Source organism: Columba livia, chromosome 15 (assembly GCF_036013475.1).
Source record: "Columba livia isolate bColLiv1 breed racing homer chromosome 15, bColLiv1.pat.W.v2, whole genome shotgun sequence".
NCBI classification, from domain to species: Eukaryota; Metazoa; Chordata; class Aves; order Columbiformes; family Columbidae; genus Columba; species Columba livia.
This window is the reverse complement of record NC_088616.1, coordinates 11,544,061-11,566,242: the sequence shown is the minus strand read 5'-3', so window position 1 is coordinate 11,566,242 and position 22,182 is coordinate 11,544,061. Positions and strand designations below refer to the sequence as shown.

Below are 22,182 nucleotides of genomic sequence, written 5' to 3'. Positions count from 1 at the left end.
CTGCCTTTTCCACGGGCAGGGCTGCCCCTGCCTCCCTGCGTAACCCTAGGCTGACGGGTACAGGGTGGTTTGTTCTCAAAGCATGAAAACCATTTTTGAGGACACTGGAACAGCTGCTTCTAAAGTGCTGAAGTTGTTTGAAAAGCTCACCTATGGTAACCCCTTCAAGTAAATACGGTCTTTGCAATTCAGAGGGGAGCTGGTGATGCTCTTGACACTGGGGTGCAGCCCCTGGCCAGCCCCATGAAACATCCTGCCAGAAGCAAGTAGGAGGGACCGACCTGGCCATCTCTTCATAGCCATTTCTTTTTTTGCATAGTAAAATGTGATTTCTACTGAGCTGGTGACATTGAGGAACGAAAGACTGAATTCTGCTTTTCCTGCTGAGAGTCAGAAATAGATCTGGAGACATGATGACTCACCTGTAATTGAGAAAAACTGAATGGCATCATCATGAGCTTTAACAGTTAATTCCTGATTCCACCTGCCAGAAAAGAACAGACCAAGAAAGCTGCAAAAGGCCAAAGCAAGCTGGAGACAGGGCCCAGCGCATGGAAATTCTGCGCTTTGTTACAACATTTTGCATTGTAAGGGGCTTAACACACCTGCTACATGTGTACCCCATGTGATCCCCTGGTCCCTGCACGGGGAATCAGAGCTGCACGGACAGCAGGCCAGGGGAGAGCGGGTGGTGGATCCCCGAGAAGCCCCCAGCCCCAGCTGGAGTCCTGGTGCCTTCTCCTCCCGGCCACTGTCCCTGCAGTTCCCGTCGGAAGCAGAGATGATGTCAGAGTTGTCATGGCATCGGTATCTATGGAGCTGGGATCATCATCAGGGTGCTGGAAGAACTAACTCGGGAGATGGTCCTGGAGCTGTGGGGGGAACTCCCTCTGCAGTAATTGGGGTTTCCCTCGATAAGGTGCCTCTTGTTTCTCTTTCCCGTTGTCCCTGGGGAGTGAGTGGGGACCAGCTGGGCCTCCCCCCATCCCACGGTAGCTCTGGGTCCCTCCTGTCCTGCATGAGGGATGCATGAGCTTCGGCCCCACCAGCCTTCGCTTGCCCTTTCTGCACCCGCTGGTGGGTGCTGCCTGCTGCCCAGGACAGGTGACAGCAGCCCCTTTTTGCCACTACATCTCCCTGTCCCTGCTGTCAGTGGGGACACTGGTGGGGCTGGGCAGAGAAAGGATGTTTATCTTGGGGGAAGCATGGTGACTTTCCTGAGCTCTGGGCTGCCACACCTCCCTCCTGCCACCAGCCCAGGGATGTAGAGCTGGATGGGCTGCCCTGGCGCAGGTGGTCCCTGCCGATGCATGGTGATGCTGGTGTAGCATGGTGACCCTTGCCGCAGCACCCTGCCCCTGGCTGTAGCACACTGTCCCCAGAAGCAGCATGGTGACCGTGGCTGTGGCAAGTGTCCTGGCCATAGCGTGGTGTCCCCAAGCACAGCACGCTCTCCCCAGCCGTTGCACACTGACTGTGGCTATGGCATGGTGGCTGCGGCTGCAGCACTTCTTCCTCTGGTATAGCATGGTGACACTGTCCATAGCATGGTGACCCCAGTGACAGCATGGTGACACTGGATGTGGCATGGTGATGATGGCCACAGCACGGTGACACTGGCTGTCCCCGGTACCCATGGGCACGGAACGGTGACGCTGGCTGTCCCCGGTGCCCATGGTCACATCACGGTGTCCCTGCCTGTCCCCGCCGCCCCGGGGCGCCTCTCTGGCTCGCTGCGGGGGGGGCGGTGAGTCGAGCCGGGCGCGCGCACCTGCCGGTGCCTCCCTCCCCCACCCGGCGGGTGGTTCCTCCCGCTGCCCGCACGCGGCGCTGCGGACGAGCCCACGCGGGAGGGGCGCGGGGGGGGGCGGGCGGGCAGGCGCGCGGCCGGCGCGGGGCGCGCGCGGCGGGGCTGGAGCGGAACGGGCGGCGGGGGAAGATGGAAGGAGCCTCGTTCGGAGCGGGCCGGGCGGGGGGCGCCATCGACCCCGTGGATTTCCTCAAGCAGCCGCAGACCATCCTCCGGGTGACGACCTGGGTAAGGCGGAAGGGCTGGTCCTGGCGGGGAAACGGCGCCGCGGGGCTGGCACCGGGCGTGGGGCAGTGCCCGGGCAGCGCTGTGCGGTGGGCAGCGCCCGGTGCATTGTGCAATGCCCGTGCAATGTTCAGTGAGAAAGCACCGTGCAGTGTGCGGTGGCTCTGCAGCCGTGCGGCGATGGTGCAGCCGTGGCAGTGGTGGCCAGCAGTGGCAGTGGTGGCCAGCAGTAGTAGGTAATGGCCAGTGGTGGTGGTTGACAGCAGTGGCAGTGGCGGCCAGCAGTAGTAGGTAGTGGCTGGCAGTGGTGGTGGTGGCCAGCGGTGGCGGTGGTGGTTGGCAGTGGCGGGTGGTGGTGGTGGTCAGCCATGTGGCATAGGGCTGGCCAGGTCCTGTGGGTGTTTGCGGAGGGATCCCCTGGGAACAGAGCATGGTGCAGCGGGTGGATGTGCCGCTGCCCCTTCCCAGTGTTGTCCCTGGTGCTTGAGCAAAGGCCAAGGGGATGGGCTGTAAACCAGGAGGCAGAGGACATTTTACTTCCTTACACTCTCCATGCATGCGTGTATGTGTGTAATGACAAATCTAAGAGCCAGCCCTGCCCTGCTCCCCCTGTTCTTCTCAAAGATGTCATATTTTTTGGCTGTTTCCTACGTATGGGTTCCTGCCGGTGGAAGATGCTGTGCAGCCACTCAGGGAAGGCTCCGCTCACCTGCGCTGGGTGAATAAGCAGAACGGGGAGCTCCAGGGTTGGGGGCAGCTGCTAATTTGCCTCTCCCAGCCTGGATTTACCTTGCGAAGATTTGCAGGTGAGCGTGGCCCCCCGAGGCTGGCAATGCCTGACCTTTCCCAAAAGCCACCGCTTTGGGAGGGTCTGCCCATCTCCTGGCTCCGGTGCTCGGCCGGAGGCTGCAGGTGAGCAGAGTCGGGCTCAGGGGGCTCGTCCTCGCTGTGTCACACCTCTGCTGTGCACAGAGGCCTCTGTGTCACCTTCAGCAGTGCCGCACGCAGGCAGCGAGTGCAGGCAGGATGTGACAAGAAGGTGCTGCCCCCCGGCTGCTCTCCCCCAGCCAACTCAGCAGGTGCATTCACGGGGTCTCTGGGGTGCCCCGGCTGAGGCCCAGCACAGCACAACGTGGGAGCGTGTGCTTATCTTTAAGCACATGAGCAATTCCAGCTGCAATCACATGGTTAAAGATAAACCACACGCTTAAGTGTTTTGCTGGAGGGGAGCCAGTGTGTTTCGCAGGGCTTTGAGAAAGACCCTGACTGTGTTGCTGAAGGAGAAGGGGCTGGAGCATCCCCCTTGGGTGGATGGGGCGTTTGGGGCAGGGTTCGGGCTCCTGGCAGCACTCCTTTCCTGGAAGCGTTGCCTCAGTCCGGAAAATCCCATCTGGATCCTCTTGGATCGTTCTCAAATGTCAATGGCAAACTTGGCAGTGGTGTTGGCTTTGGGTACAGTTGGATAAATTGTTAACCCTGATGGCAAGTTAAGCCCCTCGTAAAATAAATCTGCCACCACACACCCAGAGAGCTCATCAACCTGGTTGTGCAGAAAGGGACTGAACACTGCTGTGAAGCAGTAGCAGAACGAGGAATATAGAGATGAAATAAAAATCCCAGTTTAGAAAATATTCATGCACATATTCGTTGGCTGATTTCATCAATGGCAAGGTCACTAATTTTGTGGTTCCGCCTTCACAGGGAATCTGTGAAAACTGAGCGCTACAGAAATGCATCAGCCGAACTCTAAACAAGCACAGGGACCCACTGATGTGGATGAACGTGGGGTGTGCACAGAGCTGTCCCAAGTGGAACCGTTTGCAGTGTTGAGAGTCAGCTCCAAAGCCCACTGAGCTCAAAGGGGTTTTGTGGCAGTTTTCAGTGGCCATTTGGACCACCTTTCCCAGGTCCCACATCTGTTGGGGACCCTTCTCCATTGCTGCTCCAGCCTGGGGGTTCAGAGCCTGGTGACCTTTGTTCGCTGTTGCAGTCCAGTTACCTGCGTCTTAAACCAGTTCAGCATTTGCGGCTCCTTCCCAGTGTGAGCGGGGATGTTGGTGGGTGGGAGGTGTGTGTAGAGTTTTCCTGCCCACGTGCTTGCGCGACCATCACTATTTCTAGCAGATTTGCTAAAGCCCTGTGTACCTTCTGAGCTGTTGCTTTGCTGCTCTTACCAGATGGGACCCATGTCAAGATGGGAGAGCTTGGATGGAAGAGACGTGACTGCTCCCCGAGTCCCCAAGAAAATTGACCCTTTGCGGTGGTCCTGTCACCGTCATGGGGGGATGAGCTGCCTGTGCAGTCACTTGCTTATTCAGAAAGCCCTTGGCTTCGGGGATGGCTGAATTTAGGTGCTGGGCGTGAGGTTTTTTTTAATGTGATTTTCCTTCCTGTGATTTGTTGCTACATCTTTTTAAATATCTTTAACCTGTGTGGCTGGATCAAACGCCTTGCTGTGCGTACAGTGTCACGTTCCTTTGGTGAGGAGATGAGGGAGCTGCATGAACTGTGCTGGTTATGGTGGGACGTGGGTGGGTTTGGGGTTGATGCAAGTGGCTCAGTGCTGTTCTGGCCGATGCCATCGCAGGGTTTCACCCCAAAAGAGCGTCCAGCTCCATTCTGTAACTCCAGGAGCTGCTTTTGGGCTGCAGGTTCAGGCCTCGTGCTGGCAAACACCTCTGAGACTGGCGGGTGAATGGTGACTTCAGTGCAGAAATCCCCCAGTGTAAACCGTGGTAAAAGGGGATTCCTGATTTTGCCTCCCGTAGCAACCTCTCCCCAACAGATATAGTAATTCTGAGTATCTGAAGGGAAAAAAAATGCTCCTGGCTTGAGCTGTGAAGTCAAAAGCTGGAAAGAACCATTTAACAGTTCCTCATTCATCTCTTCCCCCTCTGCATAATGCAGTTTGTCAGATGAAGATGTGATCACTCTTGTGGTTTCCTTTTGAGACATTTTTTGCACAGCAAAACAAACTCGATATTCACGAAGGATGCCCGCAGAATCATGAGTTCCTTTCTCTGTGACTGCCGGCACCAGCTGGACTTTCAAGTGGCCTTGCAGAGGCATTGTTCATTTAACATGGCTTTAGCTTTGACTTTTAAAAGCAGTTCTGGAAAATATACTACTAAAGTAAGTGTTTTCAGTGATTCCTGTGAATTTCAATAAGCACAACAGTAAAAGCTTTTTCCCCTGAAATTTTAATATTTGTCACAAGAGCTGAAAGCCCGAACACGGATGGTTTGGGGTGGGGCAGGTGTAAGTGGAAATGCCAATGGATGGAGGATGAGTCTTGAGTAGTCACTGCCCAGTCCCCCCAGTGCAGCCAGTTTGGAAGAACTGGGCCACTCTCTTCTCCCTCCACCCACCTTCTGCCTCCTCTCAGCGGGAGGTCGGGTCCCTATTTTACTACAACATGGAGCAACACTGAAATATTTTCTTTCACGTGGTTGTTTCTTGCTCCAGTGACCCCTGTTTCTGCCCGCGCAGCCAGACACCCTTTCTTGCAACCAGCACATCGGGAGCTGCCTGACCCCATCTGCTGCCGTTATCTCTTGTTTCCTAAAGCTGAATAAATTTGTAGCTCATCACTTGGGTCACTGGAGATGGCTTTCCCTATGTAGTGTTTTATCTCATTAGGCCCAGTATTTTGTTTGAGTTTCCTTGCAATAGTCTTATGCTTTTAAGAGCAAAAGCTTTATTAAGGGACTGGCCAAGGGCAGCCAAATCTGATTACTGAGTGGAGGGATGGCAGCAAAGTGACAGTCCTGTAGCCTTTGATATGCAGGAGGGAATTTTTATGACCAGAGGTTGCTTCGGCTCAGGTCCAGCAAAGACTTTATGCCCTCAGCTTTGCACTGATACAAGTCTTAGTCCATAACACAGCAGATCGTTGTCTTTTCAGCAAGCCAAATGTGCTTTGCTGCATTGTGGCGTTGCTAAGGGACGTGCCTGGTGGTGGTTTGGTGGACCAGGAATAGGTGGTGGCTCTTGGAGGGAGGGAGCGTGCCCTTTCCGTCCTGCTCCAGCTTGCTTTTCTTTCTCCAGAGGAATAGAAAGGCCGGGATTTGTGCTCATGGTAAAAGCTGTATTTACTTTTATTAGAAAAAAAACAAGCTCAGGAGCAGAAGAGCCAGGCAGCAAACAAAGAAGTATACGGCTCCGGGATTGTCGCTATTCTGCACCCTCAGGACAGAAGCACTTCTGAGGGGTTTCCCACCGGGGTGAAGCTGCAGGAGGGCGGGTTTGCAGGAGGTGCTGTGGGTGCACAGTTGGGTGTGCAGGGGGTGCACAGTCAGGTTTGCAGGGGGTGCTGTGGGTGCACGGTTGGGTTTGCAGGGGATGCTGTGGATGCACAGTGGGGTTTGCAGGAGGTGCTGTGGGTACACGGTTGGGTTTGCAGGGCTGCAACATGCAGCTCCTGCCAAAGGTTGGAGTTGGAGCCCGAGATGTCCCTCGCTGGAGCAGACCCGGGTGCTTGGTGTCCCCAGCACCAGGCTGAGAGCTCCCCAGGGGACATTATCAAGAACCAGGAGGTGAGACCCTGGTGTTGCAAGTTCCAGGTTGCCCCTCCAGCCTTTGAGGGCTTCACTGAGCACTTGGGGCTCTAAGGGAAGAGCTGCAAGGCTGGACTGGCACTTAAGCTGAGAATCATTAGCGTGATCTTTGCTGCTCTGGACTTTGTCTGGTCTTGCCTGCTTTTCAGTAGGGTCAACAGATTTCCGTCTTAATTCTCTCTTCCGTGGGCTGTAGATTAAAGGCAGAACTTAAATGTTACATTTTTTGGTAATGAAATTATGCAGAAGTTTCACTGCATCTGAGCTTGAAATGCTGCTAAATGATCATTTTCCTGTCATCACTGGTTCGAAACGCTGCTGGCTGCCCGTGTGCTCAGATTGCCCTGCTAGATTAGGAGCTCTGAATGGGCGCTGTGTTTCAGCCAGCATCCCTCACCACATTAGAAAAAGTAATTCAGTCAAAATCAGTCATATGGTCATCACCACGCATCCTTCCCCAGCTGAGCAGCCTGGTCGACGTGTCCATAAACCTGTTACGGGGCATCATACCACCCACTTCTGTGCCAGAAACTGCGTCAGGTCTTTCCTTTGTGGTTGGATCCATAGCCCTTGTGGGAGATCTGGCATCACTTGAAGCCGTTCATTAGTCCTCACACCCTTCAATAAATGATGCAGATCTGTGCTGGAAACCTCCCCATGACTGACAATGTAAAGATAAACCAGAGGAAGACCTGGGACCTGATTCCCCCAGAATTTGAGCTTGGTGGGTGTTGAGGGAGGCTGGTACCCTGCCAAGGGTCTAACTTGTCCTTGAGCGGAGTATCTGCACGAGATACAGACTTAGCTGGTTCTTATGGAAACACCTAGTTTGTGGCCTGTGCTAATTTGACCTTAAATCGTTTTCCCTTCTCATTTTCTGGTCCATCCTTCACCAGCCCGGTGGTGGCTCGAGGAGGGAGGGTGCCGAGCAGGGTGGCATCTGTCTCGTGATGCTGGCGTTGGGGTGATGACGGATCACCCAGACTTTGGTCCTGGCTCTCTGTATATGCCATTTGTGCTCGACACCATCGATTGTGAGCTACTGCAGAGCAAATTAGCAGTGGATTATTTTTCTTCTTGCATTCAATTTCCTTGATGTTGACGTTAATGGTTGCTTGCGTGTGTAATCATTGCAAGGTTCTGCAGTCTCCTACAACCCCACACCTTCTGCTAATGTTTTTTATAGGTCCCAAATCGAAGTACAGCGCATCAGCAGTGGAAACATCTCACCTTAAAATGGCTGACAGTTCACACTGAAGCTTTCAGCTTGTGCTCTCTTCTGTTATTTGCTTTTTATTTTCCTTGCCATGGCTGTGCTCAGACCGCAGGGTCTCCTGAAGCACATTTCAGGTGCGTGGGCTACAGAAAGCTAAAAGCAACATGGATGAAAAATGTGCGTGTCCTGGGGTCCAGACGGCTCGAGCCCCAGGAGGGAACACGGATCTGCAAAGTCTAATTACAGAACCAAGCCAGGCAGCCTGGCCAGCCACCTTCTTCCAGATGGTAAAAATCTGGTGCGGGGAAGGCGGCTGTGGGTCTCCCAGCTTTAAGCACAACTCAGTTCTCCATTGTGGGGGACACAGGTGTCCACAGCACCCTGGGTTCCTGTGGGGTCCGTGAGTCCAGCAGCCTGGGCATGAGTGCAGGGACACAGCCAAGCGAGGAATCTGCCCTCTGAGGCTTCCCCTTTCCTTTTTTTGTGGGAAAGAATGAGATTTCACTCCATCTCCTGCATGTCCATGCTGCGAGGACCCACTGTGCACTGTCACCTCCCTGTCCCTCCAGCACAGGCTTTACTGGGGCAGCCACCGGCACCAGGCGCTCGTCATGGTCACTGCACTTACCAGCCATTGCCAGGGAGGAGCAAAGAGGCAAGAGGTCTTGCCGAAAATAGGGTGAGCGGGGAAAATGGGGGGTGGGCAGCCAGCGAGGGCAGCAGGTGAGATGTGCAGTGTGTCAGACACCAAAGGCAGCGTTGGAGCTCGGGTTCCTGCCCCACGCAGCCTCCAGCCCAAGGTGAGCAGCATCCCCAGGTGCTCTGCCGGGTTTTTAGGGTGATACTCAAAACCCCTCTGGTTTTGGCTTTGCACCAGCTATTTTTGAGAGTCTGTAGTGGCCGGTGTACCACCACCTGTCACCAATTGCTGCTGATAACTGTCCCTTTGTCCTGTGCTACAGAGATGCTTGCTGGCCCGGTGAGGTGCCACCTCTTGCTCAGAAGCAAACTTTAAACTGGGAGAACTGGGCTTTTGTTAAGAAGTGAGGTCTCTGGCTTTTCGCTGGTTTGGTACCACACGAGCTTCCTTTGCACGAGCAGCTGATCCGTGTCATCCTGGGCCCAAGCACTTGGTGCGTCTCCCTCCCAGCGTTGTTCTGTGACTGAGGCACAGAAACTCGAGTGCAAATCTTGCCGGCCAGGATGCGAGCAGATGTCTTTCCTCCTTCCCATCCCTCCCCACAGCTGGATGCAGAGGACACAGATAGTCCTGGCCACATGCCTCTCCCTGTCACTGTGTGCGGGGACACACAGGGCTGAGCAACCTGTGTGCCGAGCCGAGATTTATCCGAAAGCTTCGCCTGGGGGGATACAATTTCATACTGGGGCGGCGGGAGGTAAACCCGGTTTCTTACTGGATCGTGCACCGTTTCACCCAGTGAGAGTAAAATTTGTTGTGTGTTGTTCAGCTGGAAAATTGAATGTCCTGAGAATGCTGAGGCTGCTTTGAAAAGTTGGTGAGATGTGGAGAAGCCCTGTTAGAAGGATGATGACTTGGGGTGCAGCACCTTGTGCGGCAGATGCTCCTGTGCTGTGTGTGCCAGTGAGCTGGGCACCTGGTCCCCAGCGCTGTCACTGGTGGCGGGGACAGCGGTTTGGGGGGACGGACCCACAAGCAGGAGGAGCTGGGAGTCGGAGGAGCAGCGCTGGAGAGCAGGATCCCCGAACCCTTTTTCAGACTCACAGTGTATCCCTCACCATGGAAAATCTGACCTTGTATTTTCACTTTCAAGTCTCTGATGAGCTGGTGTGGGTTTGAGCAAGTGCGGTTTGGTGATTGGAAAGTGACACTTATTTTGCAGGAACTTTGAAAAGAATTGTATGGGGTTTATTTTCCCCCATGTATGCACATTTTTTCTCTTTTTTTTCACCTATACTTAGAAAGACAACACCAAATCTATTCTCATTACAATGTTTTACCAGCACCAGTTGTGTTTTTTTAAGAAAAACTATAAAATTTCAATCATGGTTTGAGGGGAGTGGAGAGAAAACCAATGGAAGGACTTGTTTTCGCTGAAAAGCATGTTTTGACAGGTGTATGTCAGCCAGCGCTGATGTTTTGAGTGCATCTATCAAGTGCATGTGCTTAATTCGTTACTATTTTGGCCTCCTGAGCAGAAGCTGCATGTCCCATGTCACCTGCACCAAAACCCCTCGGCAGCCCCTGGGATGTCCCAGGGTGAGCTGCTCAGGTCATCCAGCCTCAAGAAGGACGTTTTGCTTGGCAAAACCCTCTGGAGTGTGAAGTTCAGCAGGGAAATGTCTGGTTTTTCCGTCTCCATCCCCAAAGTGCTGCCTGAGCATCCTCCATTGACAGCCCTGGGTGTGCAAACCTGCCTGCGGGCACCCAGACACCCTGTCACATCCTAATCATATTTATGGCACCCTCCCTTCACCCACTGAAACTGGCACCTGAAAGCATGAGAAGTCCTTCAGATTCTTAATCCTGGGAGAACTAAGTAAGATACTTATCGGATAAACTGAGTACAAGTTTGCTGCCCTGCCAAAGAAATAATCCCATGGAATCAGAGGTTCTCAATTATTCATGTTTTCCAGAATCACATTATTTCTTCCAGGGCCCTGTTTTATAAATGCTGCTGCTATTTCTGATGGTAAATAACAATTTTGCATTATTTATGAACAGATTTTTTACAACTGCTGATATTACAGCTGCTGCCAAAGCACTGGGAAAATTATTACCGCTGTTTGTTGTTGTTTCTATCTTACAACTCAACCCTCTTGTTCTTTGCGTGACGATGATGATGATGTGCCCGTCACGGTGTGACAGCCGAGCACCAGCGAGGAGGAGGATGAAATGCAGGCGGGTCACTCGCAGCTGAGATGGGAACGTGACCCCAGGCAGTGGTTAAATTCAAAGAGGAGGAAGGTGCAATTATCTCCCCATGGAGAGGTCCGCAGGACATACATATTTTCTACCCCTTTTTAGTGCTACAGGGGAAATCAAAGGTTGCGCCCCAATTTTGCGGATGCACATTTGGAAACCAACATCTCTAGGAGGGCGTCAAGCAACAACAGGCTGATTCTGGGGGCTGAGGAGCATTTCCAGGGCAGAACCCCACTCCTGCTGCTCCAGCTGACTTAGCAAGTGGATCTCAGAGCACCTTCACCACTCAAATTCTGATTTGTGAGTGCTAGAAGCAATAGAAGTCTGCTGTCACTAACAGTTCCTGCCTAAAAGGGTTTGCAGATGAGCCCTGCCCTGGGTTGTCCTGCAGGTTTCTGGCGGTGGGATGAGCGTGGTGCAACCTGCTCGGCCATCGTGTCCACCTGAGAAGCTGCTGTGAAGTCCCATGTTGGGGTGGCTGCTTGCAGGAGCTCCTACACCTCTAAGGCAGGATGTTCTCCAGAGACTCAGCATTCGTTCCAGATGACACCCTGCCCTTGCAGATCAGTTTCTTTGTTGTCACCTCCCGTTTGGAGGAGACCTAGTGGGCATGATCTGAGACACGTTTGCTGACGGGACACTTGCATGTGTAAGTAGCTTCAGACAGAAGCAGCTCTGGCCCAACTTCACCCCAGCACTGGGAGGAGTTTGGGGGAGAAAAATCCAAATGCAATCAACCAGGGCAGGCAGGAATGAGACATTGGGCCAGTGCTTGGAGAAAATGCCTCTCATGACGTTGTGTTAAAGAGTGGTTGGCGCTTTCTGCAGGATTTGCTCACAGTGTCTTCTGTCCCGTTTCACCTCGCTCTGCTCACGATGCACTCTTGGGGCTGCAGGAGGTGGCCCTGGTCAGGAATCAGCTCATGGGTGAGACTCGAGTGACTCTGTGAAGGCCACTGGCTGCACCTTATCGAGTGGCTCCTCAGCTGCCACCTCTGTCTGTCACCTGGCTCAGTCTCATGCACTTCGTGTCACGTTATCACTGCAAAAGACGTGGCGGTGTGTCCAGAGCTGCCCCGTTCCCGAGACCCCGGTGGCTCCTGGGCTGTGCCGGAGGAGCCTCTTGTCTCTTCTCCTGCAAATGGGGCCTCCAGCTGTGTCCTGCGAGCTGGCAGAGCTGCGAGCCATGCAGGGACATGAGGAACCACGTAGGGAGCCATGCAGGGATGTGAGGAGCCGTGCAGGGTTATGTGGGGAGCTGTGCAGGGCTGTGCGGACTCATGCAGGGATACAGGGAGCTGGTGCTGGCAGCGAGGGACGAGATCAGAGGCTGGCAGCTGGATGCAGGGGTCTGCGCGCCTTGCCTCCCTCCCTGCTCGCAGCCTTCAAATCCAGATGCCTGTGCAGCACTTTCTGGGCTCTAACAGAGCAGGTTTCAGACCAAATTGTGATGCAGCTGGTCCTGCAGCTTCTGCTCACTGCCTTTCATGTTGGGGGGTAAGGGAATTACTTTAGCGTGAAGCATCGTGAGTGGTGCTAATTCAGGCAGCCGACTGCTGTCCAGCCCCTTTTCTGCCTGCGGTGACGTGAAACACCCCCGGTCCCAGCAGTGAGACCTGGCAGCCACCAGCAGTCACTGCCCTTTTGTCCCTCTGAGGGCCAAACCCAGATCACAGGATAATGGATACAGGCACTGCGTCCTTCAGCCCCTGTTAAGCCAGGTGAAAAATCGTCCTGTCATTCCCAGGGCAGCCTGTCCCCTGCCCCGCTGCCCCCAGTGAACTGCTCCCCATGTCCTCATGCTGCTGGGTCCGGTCCTCAGACACTGGCCATCCAGCCATCCCTTGCTCAGCAGCTCCATTATCCTCTGTAACTTCATTTCTCCCCACCCCACAGCAGCACGAGGGGCTTTATTGAGCACAAGCAGCACGAGCAGGAAGACTGTGCAGAGACCCGGCCTATCTGTTTATTTTTTCCCTCCCCAGCCTGTCTTGAGAATAACGTCTCTTAAAATACTCAGCAAACTGAGGCACGGGAAGGCAGACGGGCTCTCAGCGGAGGAGGACCTGGGTGCCATCCACCAGCCCGTCGCCTTGTGCCACCAACCGGGCGAGAGTCGGGATCTGTCTAACAAATGCCATGTTGCCATGGAGTCAAAGACAGGATGGAATCCAATTATGTTGCTGTTGGAAAACAGAGTTACATGTAAACAGCAGCAAGTTGTGTTTTCTCCTTCCTTCCGCAGATCTTCTCCATCGTGGTGTTCGGCTCCATCGTGAATGAGTGCTACGTGAACAGCGAGGGCTCTGAGCTGCTCTGCATCTTCAACGAGAATGAGAGTGCCTGCAGCTACGGCATTGCCGTCGGCATCATCGCCTTCTTTGGCTGCATCTTCTTCTTTGTCGTGGACCTCTACTTCCAGCAGATCAGCAGTGTGAAGGACCGCAAGCGGGCCGTCCTGCTGGACCTCGGCTTTTCAGGTACGTCCCTGGCTTTGCTGCGCTCAGGGAGGATGAAGCTGTTCCACAGGCAGTGGGTGGTGGCCCCACACTCGAGTCGTCTCGTCTCCTCCCACGGCTCCTGTGCCTGGGCTGGGGACAGCAGGGGTGGCAGACGGGTTGTCCCATTAGCCATGAGCTCAGAAGCAGCAGCGAGGAAGCCGGTGCATGGTGGCTTGGGGACAGCGGGGTGTCCTGCTCGTCTGTGTCACTTGTGCAGCCAGAGCTGTTGGCTGAGCTGGGTTTGGTGAGGCCACCCAGAGAGCTGAGATTTGGTGGTGGCATCTCAGAGAGCAGCCAGGGCATTTCACTTGCCTATGTCTCCTGTTTCTGGTTCAAGCCAATATCATTTCATCAGTTACATCTGGATCCATTTTCGCTTTGTACGTGTATGTTTTGGAACAAAGCAGAAACGCGCTTCTCTGCACCCCTGTCATCCCCGGCTGCCTCCAGGACTGTGTGGGGGGCTCTGGGGCTCCCAAGGGCTCGGGTGGATATTCTGTGTCGTACTCATCCCTGCGAACAGGAGCCGGCGGGAGCTGCTGTCGTTGGCTGCGCTGGGAGCTGCCTGCCTGGGTTTGCAGCTCATGTTGTCCATTCCAGGCACCTGTGTTAGCAAAGGCTGAGGGTGATTTATCCAGCACAAGTGTCACTGGTGGCTCTCTGGTCCCAAATTAAAACATCCATCATCGCCTCCCTGTTCTTGCTTGTTTTTAGGGATGTTCTCTCCTTGCTGGAAAGCTGATTTCCACGGTGCTGGAGTGCTGGCATCCAGCCCTCGTTAGGTAATGTTTACAGCTCTGTCCATGGGGCTCGGTGCCTGCAGCCCTTCAGTTCAAACGGAAAGGGAACATCACATCCATCTCCTGGCTGATGCCGCGTGTCGCGGTGCGAGGCTGTGACCCCCAGGGGGTGAGAAAATCAGGTTATTTCTGGCCCTTTGCCCAGTCACCAGGAACCTGATGCTGCTGCAGCCCCAGAGATGCCAACGAGCAGTTATTGGCTCCGGGGGCTGCAGGGGGAGTTAATCAAAGTGTTAACTCACAACTTTTCTTTCTCTTGAAGGAAAGGGGACTTGTGCATCGGACCAGTGGCAGCTCAGAGCCACCGAGCTCTGGGAGATGATGTTGGGGTGCAGGCAGGGCACAGGCAGGGCCACGGCGCTGTGCACATGGCATTTGCAACTTTGTCTTCCATCTGCTCTTACAGCTGCTCCTTTAGACATGCGCTTGCTTGGGACCAGTCTGTAATTACGGCTGTAATGCATCTTTCCTGGTGTTTGCACTCTCCTGTCTGCAGATCCTAAAACGATAATTATCTCCTGGTTCTTGCAGTGCCTCTTGCCCTCCTCCTGTTCCCCAGCATGCTGGAGGGTGCAGAGTTCCTACCGTGCCTGTTTCCAGCTGGAATCGGGACCAGCACATGTAGTTCAGCTCTCCGCATGGGGTTTTAAAATTCATGTGGAGCAACAGACACCCCAAAACACTCATTTACGGTGTCAGTGCCCCAGGCTGGTGCAGACAGTGGGAAGGTCGGTGTGTGGCGTAGCTCCGTGTTGCAGAGGGAGGCGGCAACTGCAATACCCAGCGCAGCCAGTGCACGTTCCAAGATGCGCATGATGTCATTTTAACTCTCAAAAACCCTTCAAAGACATAAGCGATCCATGGGGCTTTATGGTGCTGGTGGGAGCGCTGCAGCTGTGCAACATCTGGAAATGTGGTTCAACATCTGCACCGAGACCTGGGGCTGCTCCATGTACCAGTCACCCAAGCTGCAGCCAGTGCCTATCTTCTGTGCGCATCTTCTCATGTCCACATTTAGGGGCTGGATCTGGCAAAGCCCCGTTATAACAGAGCTTTGGAGCTGGAAAACATCCCTGTCCCTGCGGGTGACCTCTGAGGAAAAGCCCCAGAGATCTCGTTTAACACTGGTGACAACTGGATTGTCCAAAGGGGAAGTGAAAATACCTATGCAGAGATTCGTAGCGGTTTTGGTGGCAGCATGAGCTGTTTTCAGCAAAAAGGGGCTGTTGTATTAGTTTAAAAGCCTGGCTGATGCTGGCTGGTGGTTGCGTTGCTGTGAGGGCAGTTCAAGGGCTCGGGCATGGCCAGGCAGACAAAAGCATCCATGGGTTGGGAAGCCCCAGGCCCCGTCATGCGAGAGCAGGAGATGAGGAGTGTGTTTTCTTAACTGGCATTAAGAAGCAAATTCTGAATTAAAGGTGAGGTGTATGTAACTCTGACACTGGATATGGATGCACGCGTGTGTTTTATATTGTATTTAGGAGCAACTGGCAAGATAAAAGGAGCAGTTTTCCTCTCCCTGCAGTTAGCCTGTGTTTTGCAGCTGGCTGCTCACACCAATATGCTGACGGTCCTTGGGAAGGCACCGGGCAGCTCAGCATCCCCTGACACCCAGAACTGGGGGGACCTTTGTGCTGGAAATGCTCAGGACAGCTGGAGGCCCTAAAACAGCATCTTGGGAGGCTCCAGGATGTGCAGCTCCTGTTCCCAGCACTGGAAAGCATCCCTGCTCCTTCCCCTGAGCTCACGGCTCGCATTGTGCCTGTTTTCTGAGCTCCTTGGCACTGGGTAGTGCTGCCGGCCGGTGATTGAATTAGGGAGCTGCAGCGCTATCTCGCTCAGCCAGCTCTGGTTCCAGGAAGGAATAATCACCCGAGCGCTTTTGCTCAGTCCCGCAGAGCTCAGAGAGGCTGTGGCAGGGGCAGTGGGGACCAGCAGAGCTCACGTGTGTCCCTGTCACATCCCTCAGCTCCTGCCCCTTTGCTGCGCTCGTGAGTGCTCTGGAGTCTCAGGGTCACTCGTGGGTGTTGTGTTGGGCAGGGGTTCATCTCAGCCTGTGCATATTCAAGGCTGGTTGTTCCTTGGGGTTTTTTTAAGCTCTCCATCTGTGTCCTTGGGTAGGACCAAAGCGCAGCCCATCACAGAGAAGCTCCAAAGCCGTCTCCATCAGCCACTGCTGCTCCCAGGAGTGCAGGTTCTCCCACGCGGGGTTTGCAGCTTCCAGCCCAAAGTCTCTCAGAGCTGGTGGTGTCTGGGGAACAGAGAGAACATTGGGCTGGCACATGGGGTCTGGAACTGAGCTGATGCTGCCTTGACGCCTGCAAGCAGGCTGAGATCTGTGAGGACCGTGTGTCCAAGAGGGTCTGCTGGCCCTGGAGCTCTGCGATCAGGTTGAGATGCAGCTGAGATGAACTTCGGGCAGGCAACACACTGGGTGACCCTTCAAGGTTCCTTCCATCCCTTTTTTTCCAGTGACTGCAAATCAGCTTGTTTTAAAATGGTTTCATTGGGGCCACAGCACAGCCCAGGGCACCCAAATCACTGTTGCTGTTTGAAAATCTTGCTGGTGACATGTTTGTGCCTCAGCAAATGGGGTTCCTGGCAGCACTGACCAGCTCTGCTCTCTTCCAGGTTTCTTGTCCTTCCTCTGGTTTGTAGCCTTCTGCTTCCTGGCAAACCAGTGGCAACGCACAAGGATGAGCAAAGGGGTTTCGCAAGGAGCAGACGCCGCCCGGGCAGCCATCACCTTCTCTTTCTTCTCCATCATTGTCTGGGTGAGTTTGGCTTCGGAGCTGAGGTGGGGGGAGGAGAAATGAAACCTGCCCCAGGCTCAGCGCGGAGCTGGGGCAGGATCTGGGGCACAGTTTGGAGAAGTAGGTCCTGGTGGGCAGCAAGGGGCTGTGCTGAGGAAACCCAGGGTCCTTTCAGAGACACAAAACTCGTGGTTTCTGACCCAGGAAGCATCAGCTCTGTCCCCTCTCGCTGGGGAATTCCAGACTTCCTCTTCTCCTGCGTCTGGAAAGTTGCGTTCCTGTCGAAAATGTGTCGCCAGCCATGAGCTGCCCTCATTTAGGGGCCTCCTTAGACCCCCGAGAGCAGCTTGGCTGGAGACAAATGAGTCCCCAGGAGCAGATCCCTGCATGATTCGCTCTCACGGGATGGTGGGGGGATTTTGGGAGCTCCCAGGCTCATCAGCTCCTCTGGTGCCCACCCCAGCAGGGCTCTGCAGAGCCCCCTTTGCTCCGGCTCTGTGCATCCCCAGGACATCTGCAAGGTCTGCAAAACCCCAGAGCTGCTGAACCCGCCTGTTCCCAGGGGTCCCTGTGCCACTCGGGGGTTCCTGCTCCGGAGGTGGCGCATGGAGAATCAGGGCTGTCCCCTGTGTCACCTCCACCCCTCCTCTGGCATTTTGCAGGCAGAGAGCACCCAGGATGTACAGTAATTCCATATCGCCTTAAAAGAATTAGGGCAAAAGACAGTCTGAGGCTTCCCAGCAGCATGCCTGGCTCCAGTTGCCCACCAGTTCAACTGCTCCCCACCCTATTATTATCCAAATAAATCTCTTTTAATCCCAGTTCCCTCACAGCTCTTCTCCATCGCTGTTTTGCCCATTTAATGCAGCCACCAGGGATGGGAGGTGGGTGGGATGCTCTGCCCCATCCCAGCAGCGTCTGGGAGGGCGGTGGGGACACTGGTCCCCAGCTCCAGCACAGGGACAGCCAGGACATGGGGTCGCACCGGCAGCTCCTCGGCTGGTATGGTTAATAAACACGAATGCTCCGCTCGATCGGTGCAAACCAGAGCTGGGCAGGGGGTTGGGAAACTGTTCTTGGTGTCTGTGGGCGTTTTTCCCCAACCCCCCGCACCTGTCATTTATAAACTAATTGAATTGTTAATGAAACTTCCTGCAATAAGAGCGAGCGTGGTGCATTCGCAGCTCTGCCGCCTGCATTTCCCACGGTTTGCGACCTGGATACCGGCAGCCTGGGAGAGGGTGAAGGAGTCTCGGCAGAACTGACCTATTTTGCTGGCCTGGGACTCATCAGCTTTCCCTCCCCATGGCTGATGGGTTTATTTGTGCCACCGGTGCCCAGTCTGCATGAGCCAAGCCCAGGCTGTGACCCCCACCCTGGGCAGAGCTTTGCGGATCAACGCGTTGGGTAGAAACGGCTTCTTTAGCATCAGGGGTTGGTTTAGCGTTTGGCTTTAATGGAGCAGGGCCAGCAGCTGCCTGGGATGTTGTGATGTGACGTGATGTGATCTGTGGGGGAACGTGGGGTCCTGGGGTGATGCGGGGTCACAGAATCATAGAATGTCCTGAGTCGGAAGGGACCCACAGGGATCATCGAGTCCAACTCCTGTCCCTGCATAGGACAAGCCCAAAATTCACACCATGTGTGTGTCCTGGGGGACGCAGGGTTGTTGAAGAACTACAGGCATATCCTTTTATGTGAAAGTGTATTTTTGATGCTCCGTTTGTTTGTTGCGCAGGTCGCGCTGGCGCTGAGGGCTCTGCAGAGATACCGCCTGGGGACGGACATGTCGCTCTTCGCCACCGACCAGTTCGCCAGCGACCCCACCGCGGCGTATCCCGGGTACCCCAGCGGCAGCGGCATCGAGAGCACAGAGACCTACCAGAGCCCGCCCTTCACCGAGCCCGCGGACACCAACCCCAAGGGTTACCAGGTGCCGGCGTACTGAGGGACACGGGCCCCCCGGCCCCTCCTGCCGCGCGTCGCCGCGCGATCGCAAATGTATCCGTCCCATTTCCTTAACGTGGCGAGTGCCGGGTTCCTTCTATTAGCTAGTTGTGCAGTGAATTCTGTACAGTGGTAATTGGTTCTTGTCTTACCTGTCCAAGGGTTTTTTCTAAAACAGTGTTCCCTCTAAGTCCGAAGGAAGGAAGGTTGTTACCGCATCACCTGCATGAAGCAAAAAGATGAATAAATGGTCTTTCTGAGGCGCTGGGCTCTGCTGAGCACCCGGAAAGCCTTTTGTCCTGTTAGAAAGCACAGTAGCTGAGGAGTTGCTTATTTATCTCATTCTTCCAGAGCTAACATAGAATCAGTGTCATGGTGATGGGGAGATGAGCCCCGTTCCACCCCTGCTGCAGAGCTTTTCTGTCCGTGGTCCATGGAAAGTGCCAAATTCACTAATAAGTGGTGTCTGTGTTATTTTTATTTGTATATATTTACTGTAAAAAAAAAATAATCCAAACAGGCGTTTCAAACTTAGCTTAGGACACAAGCAGCATGGGCGGCACAGCGGGTTGGGGGTGTAATGTCAAATATCCAACTTGCTCCTAACGCTTCAACGCCCTTCTGGTTGAAGAATGTAAAAAGTTACTGTTTCAAACTGGAAACCAGTTCAGCAATAGTTGGCTGCTAATTAGGAATAGCCTTTTATTAGGGGAAAATACGGCGCGTTGCAGTTCCACTTCTTCACCCAGGGGTTGGGAAAGTTTGCAAATTTACCGATAGTTACATTTCCCCACACGCGGGGGTGTCCCCACAGCTCAGAGTCCGAGGCAATTGGGAGCAATATTGAACTCATGTTTTTACACCAGGCGCAGCCGCCATAGCCCGCAGCTGCAGCAGAACCTCAGGGGAACGTGCGTTTTACCCTGCGGGCTTGGGAGACGAGGAGAATTGGACTTTATAGGTGATTTAAGTCCGTCATGTGGGGGCTCACAGCCCTGGATCCGCAGGTAGCGGGAGAGAAGTGAATGGAAAACACCCGGGCGAGAGGTTGAGTTTGGGTTTTCAGCTGCACAATTCCTGCCTTGTCAAAAGAAAATGTACAAAATCCCGCAGATCGCCCGTCTGCCAGCGCGGTGGCTCCGCTCGAGCTGCTCGGCACTGAGGACAAAGCAGAGGAGCCGAAACTGGAATTCGCAACCGCCTCGGTGGCAGCTCCGTCCTCGGAGCCCCCAGGGTTTGGCTTTGCTGGTTGACGCTGGCAAAAGTTGGTGCTGCCGTCTGCCCCCTTGGCGAGCAATAGTGACCGTGCTGTCCCCGCTCTCCTTGGAGCAAAAACATCCAGCAGGTTGGTTTTTGTCATCATTTCTGCTGCTAAATTGCAAATAAATGCATTAACTACTTGACTCCCCTGCTGTTCCAGCCAGGTCCAGTGTGCGTTTGCAGCGGGACATCCTTACATCAAATAAACCAGGGACACCCCAACCCCAGTGCAGTAAAAGCCTAAATTAATTCTGGGAACTTTGTGATTTTCTTTTTCTAGAGTCAGTCTTGGTGAGAAAAGGTATTTTAAAAGGCAAAGGGTTTTAATACAGGGTACAGTAGAACTGTAGCAATATTTTCCTTAGAGGGAACACTGAAATTTTAGCAGCACAAACAGTACTTGTGTTAATATTTTAGCAAAAATTATAATCAATTTAAATGTTTAAATTGATTGTACGTGAGATAATGTTTGTTCGGTACATTGTATTTTTTCTAACTATATAACTGTTCCAGAGTTTCCTTGTAAACGTAAAGAACTAAAGCTCTGTCCGAGTTCGGGCCGTGTCCTGAGCGCTGGTGTAACCCTGAATATTACAGCTCTGAATGTCACACCCAGCCCCGCGTTGCCTTTCTTTGCCCCGCAGCTCCCAGCAGGGGGACACTGAGGGGACACCCCCCCACATATCCCCTGTGCCAGGACCGACCTGAGCGGTGACACCGGGACAACTTCGGCGCCACTTCAGCTCCCGGCCCAGGCTCCGTGGTTCTTCTCGAGGTTGGCGGCTTTTTACAGCTCCCCAAAAGTTGGTGTTTAACTTGTAGTCGGCGTGGTGAGTGTGCAAGGACCTGGAGAGGAGGAGGAGGAGGAGGAAGGGGCTCAGGTGCCCCAGGGGGCAGCGGGAAGGCTGGACCAATCACTCCTGGATTAAACCGGAGTCGGGAATAATGTGTCCAGCCACACGAACTATAAAGAACCTCACAGGCTTCTGATTAGAAATTAGACCCATCGGTGTAGTAACTGTATTTTTTGGGGTTCAAGCATTCGTAACACTGTCCTTTGTCCTTTCTCCCATTTTTCCTCCCACACGCTCGCCTGGGTGCGGCAGCACCCGCAGATTTCCCCGTTGCCCTCCAGGCTGTGTCCCCAAAGGCTGGGACAGCTGCCACCCCATCACCCCACTTTAACACGTCCCTGTTCTCCAGCAGCAAACTGGCGCTCTCAGGGGCCGGATCCTGCTGTGCCAACAGCTGCCGCGCAGCGTTAGTGCTGAGTTTGGGTGTAAAGAGTAGAATTCACCCACCCTGCACCTTCCTGAGACGTGTTCTGCCACATCAGCCCGGCCAGGAGGTTCTGTTGCCACCAGAGGCTTCTCAGTGCTGAAGTTAACCACATCATAGATTTTTGCATATTTATTTTAAAAATATTAAAAGATTTGAAAGAATTGGATTTTATTCCCCAGTGTTTTAAGCTAAGGTGGAAGTTTTGCTGCGCTGATCCTTAGTGAAAGCTCCCCACGCACTGTGAGCGCTCCCTCCCGGTCACGGCTCCGGGCGGTTGGTTTTCCTGGCTGTTCTGCCTGGACCCTCTTTAGATTTTCCCCTCAGTCCAAGTGACAACTCTGACCTTTCTTCCCCCTCCTGTCACCCAGCAGTTCTTTCCAGGGTAATTTGTACCCTTCTCCCTCCACAACCCCCCCCCCCCAAAAAAGGCATTGGGGCCAGATCTTCCCCAGTTCTGTCACTTAAACCCAACTAAGGGAACTGTGGTCACTGGTGATGTTAGTAAATCACATCATTACGATCTACTTCTCTTTGCAGACTTTCTTCCAGCCATTGTTTTCCCCAGGTGTGTTGGGTTTAGTTCCACTCAGGTTTTTTCAGCTCCCATTGAAGCTCCTTCCCCAGGGGAGGCTCAGAAACAGCCGGCCCCGGCTCAACTCAAACCCCCAGTTCAGCTGCCTGTATCATATTTTGTTGCAATATGCATTTAAACCTCAGATTCTTTAATATCAAACCAATACCAAACGTGACTTGCAAACTTAAGGGTTTTTTTTTTTGCAGATACCTCTGTATGAGCAGACCGCTTCAAAGAGTTGCAGTTGTCACTAATCTTATGTGCATTGTAGTATAAAGTGGACTGTGTATGGACATGTTAAAAATGTTTACAACTTTTGTATATATTATATATATAAAATTATCTTTTGAGAGA

General features: G+C 53.7%; 1 protein-coding gene across 1 annotated transcript; it reads left to right on the top strand.

Moving 5' to 3' along the window:
* Positions 1-1,874: 1,874 nt before the first annotated feature.
* On the top strand, positions 1,875-21,672 carry SYNGR3 (synaptogyrin 3). Its single transcript, XM_065031237.1, has 4 exons — positions 1,875-2,038; positions 12,958-13,192; positions 16,645-16,787; positions 18,505-21,672. The coding sequence occupies exons 1-4, from the start codon at positions 1,940-1,942 to the stop codon at positions 18,712-18,714; spliced, it is 687 nt and encodes a 228-aa protein (XP_064887309.1). The 5' UTR covers positions 1,875-1,939; the 3' UTR covers positions 18,715-21,672.
* Positions 21,673-22,182: the final 510 nt, after the last annotated feature.

What these genes read in the sequence shown, in the direction of transcription:
- SYNGR3 (XM_065031237.1), top strand. Translation starts at nt 1,940, where the DNA reads ATGGAAGGAGCCTCGTTCGGAGCGGGCCGGGCGGGGGGCGCCATCGAC. An exon ending in TCCTCCGGGTGACGACCTGG is followed by an intron (nt 2,039 to 12,957) that starts GTAAGGCGGAAG and finishes TTCCTTCCGCAG; the next exon opens with ATCTTCTCCATCGTGGTGTT. An exon ending in GCTGGACCTCGGCTTTTCAG is followed by an intron (nt 13,193 to 16,644) that starts GTACGTCCCTGG and finishes GCTCTCTTCCAG; the next exon opens with GTTTCTTGTCCTTCCTCTGG.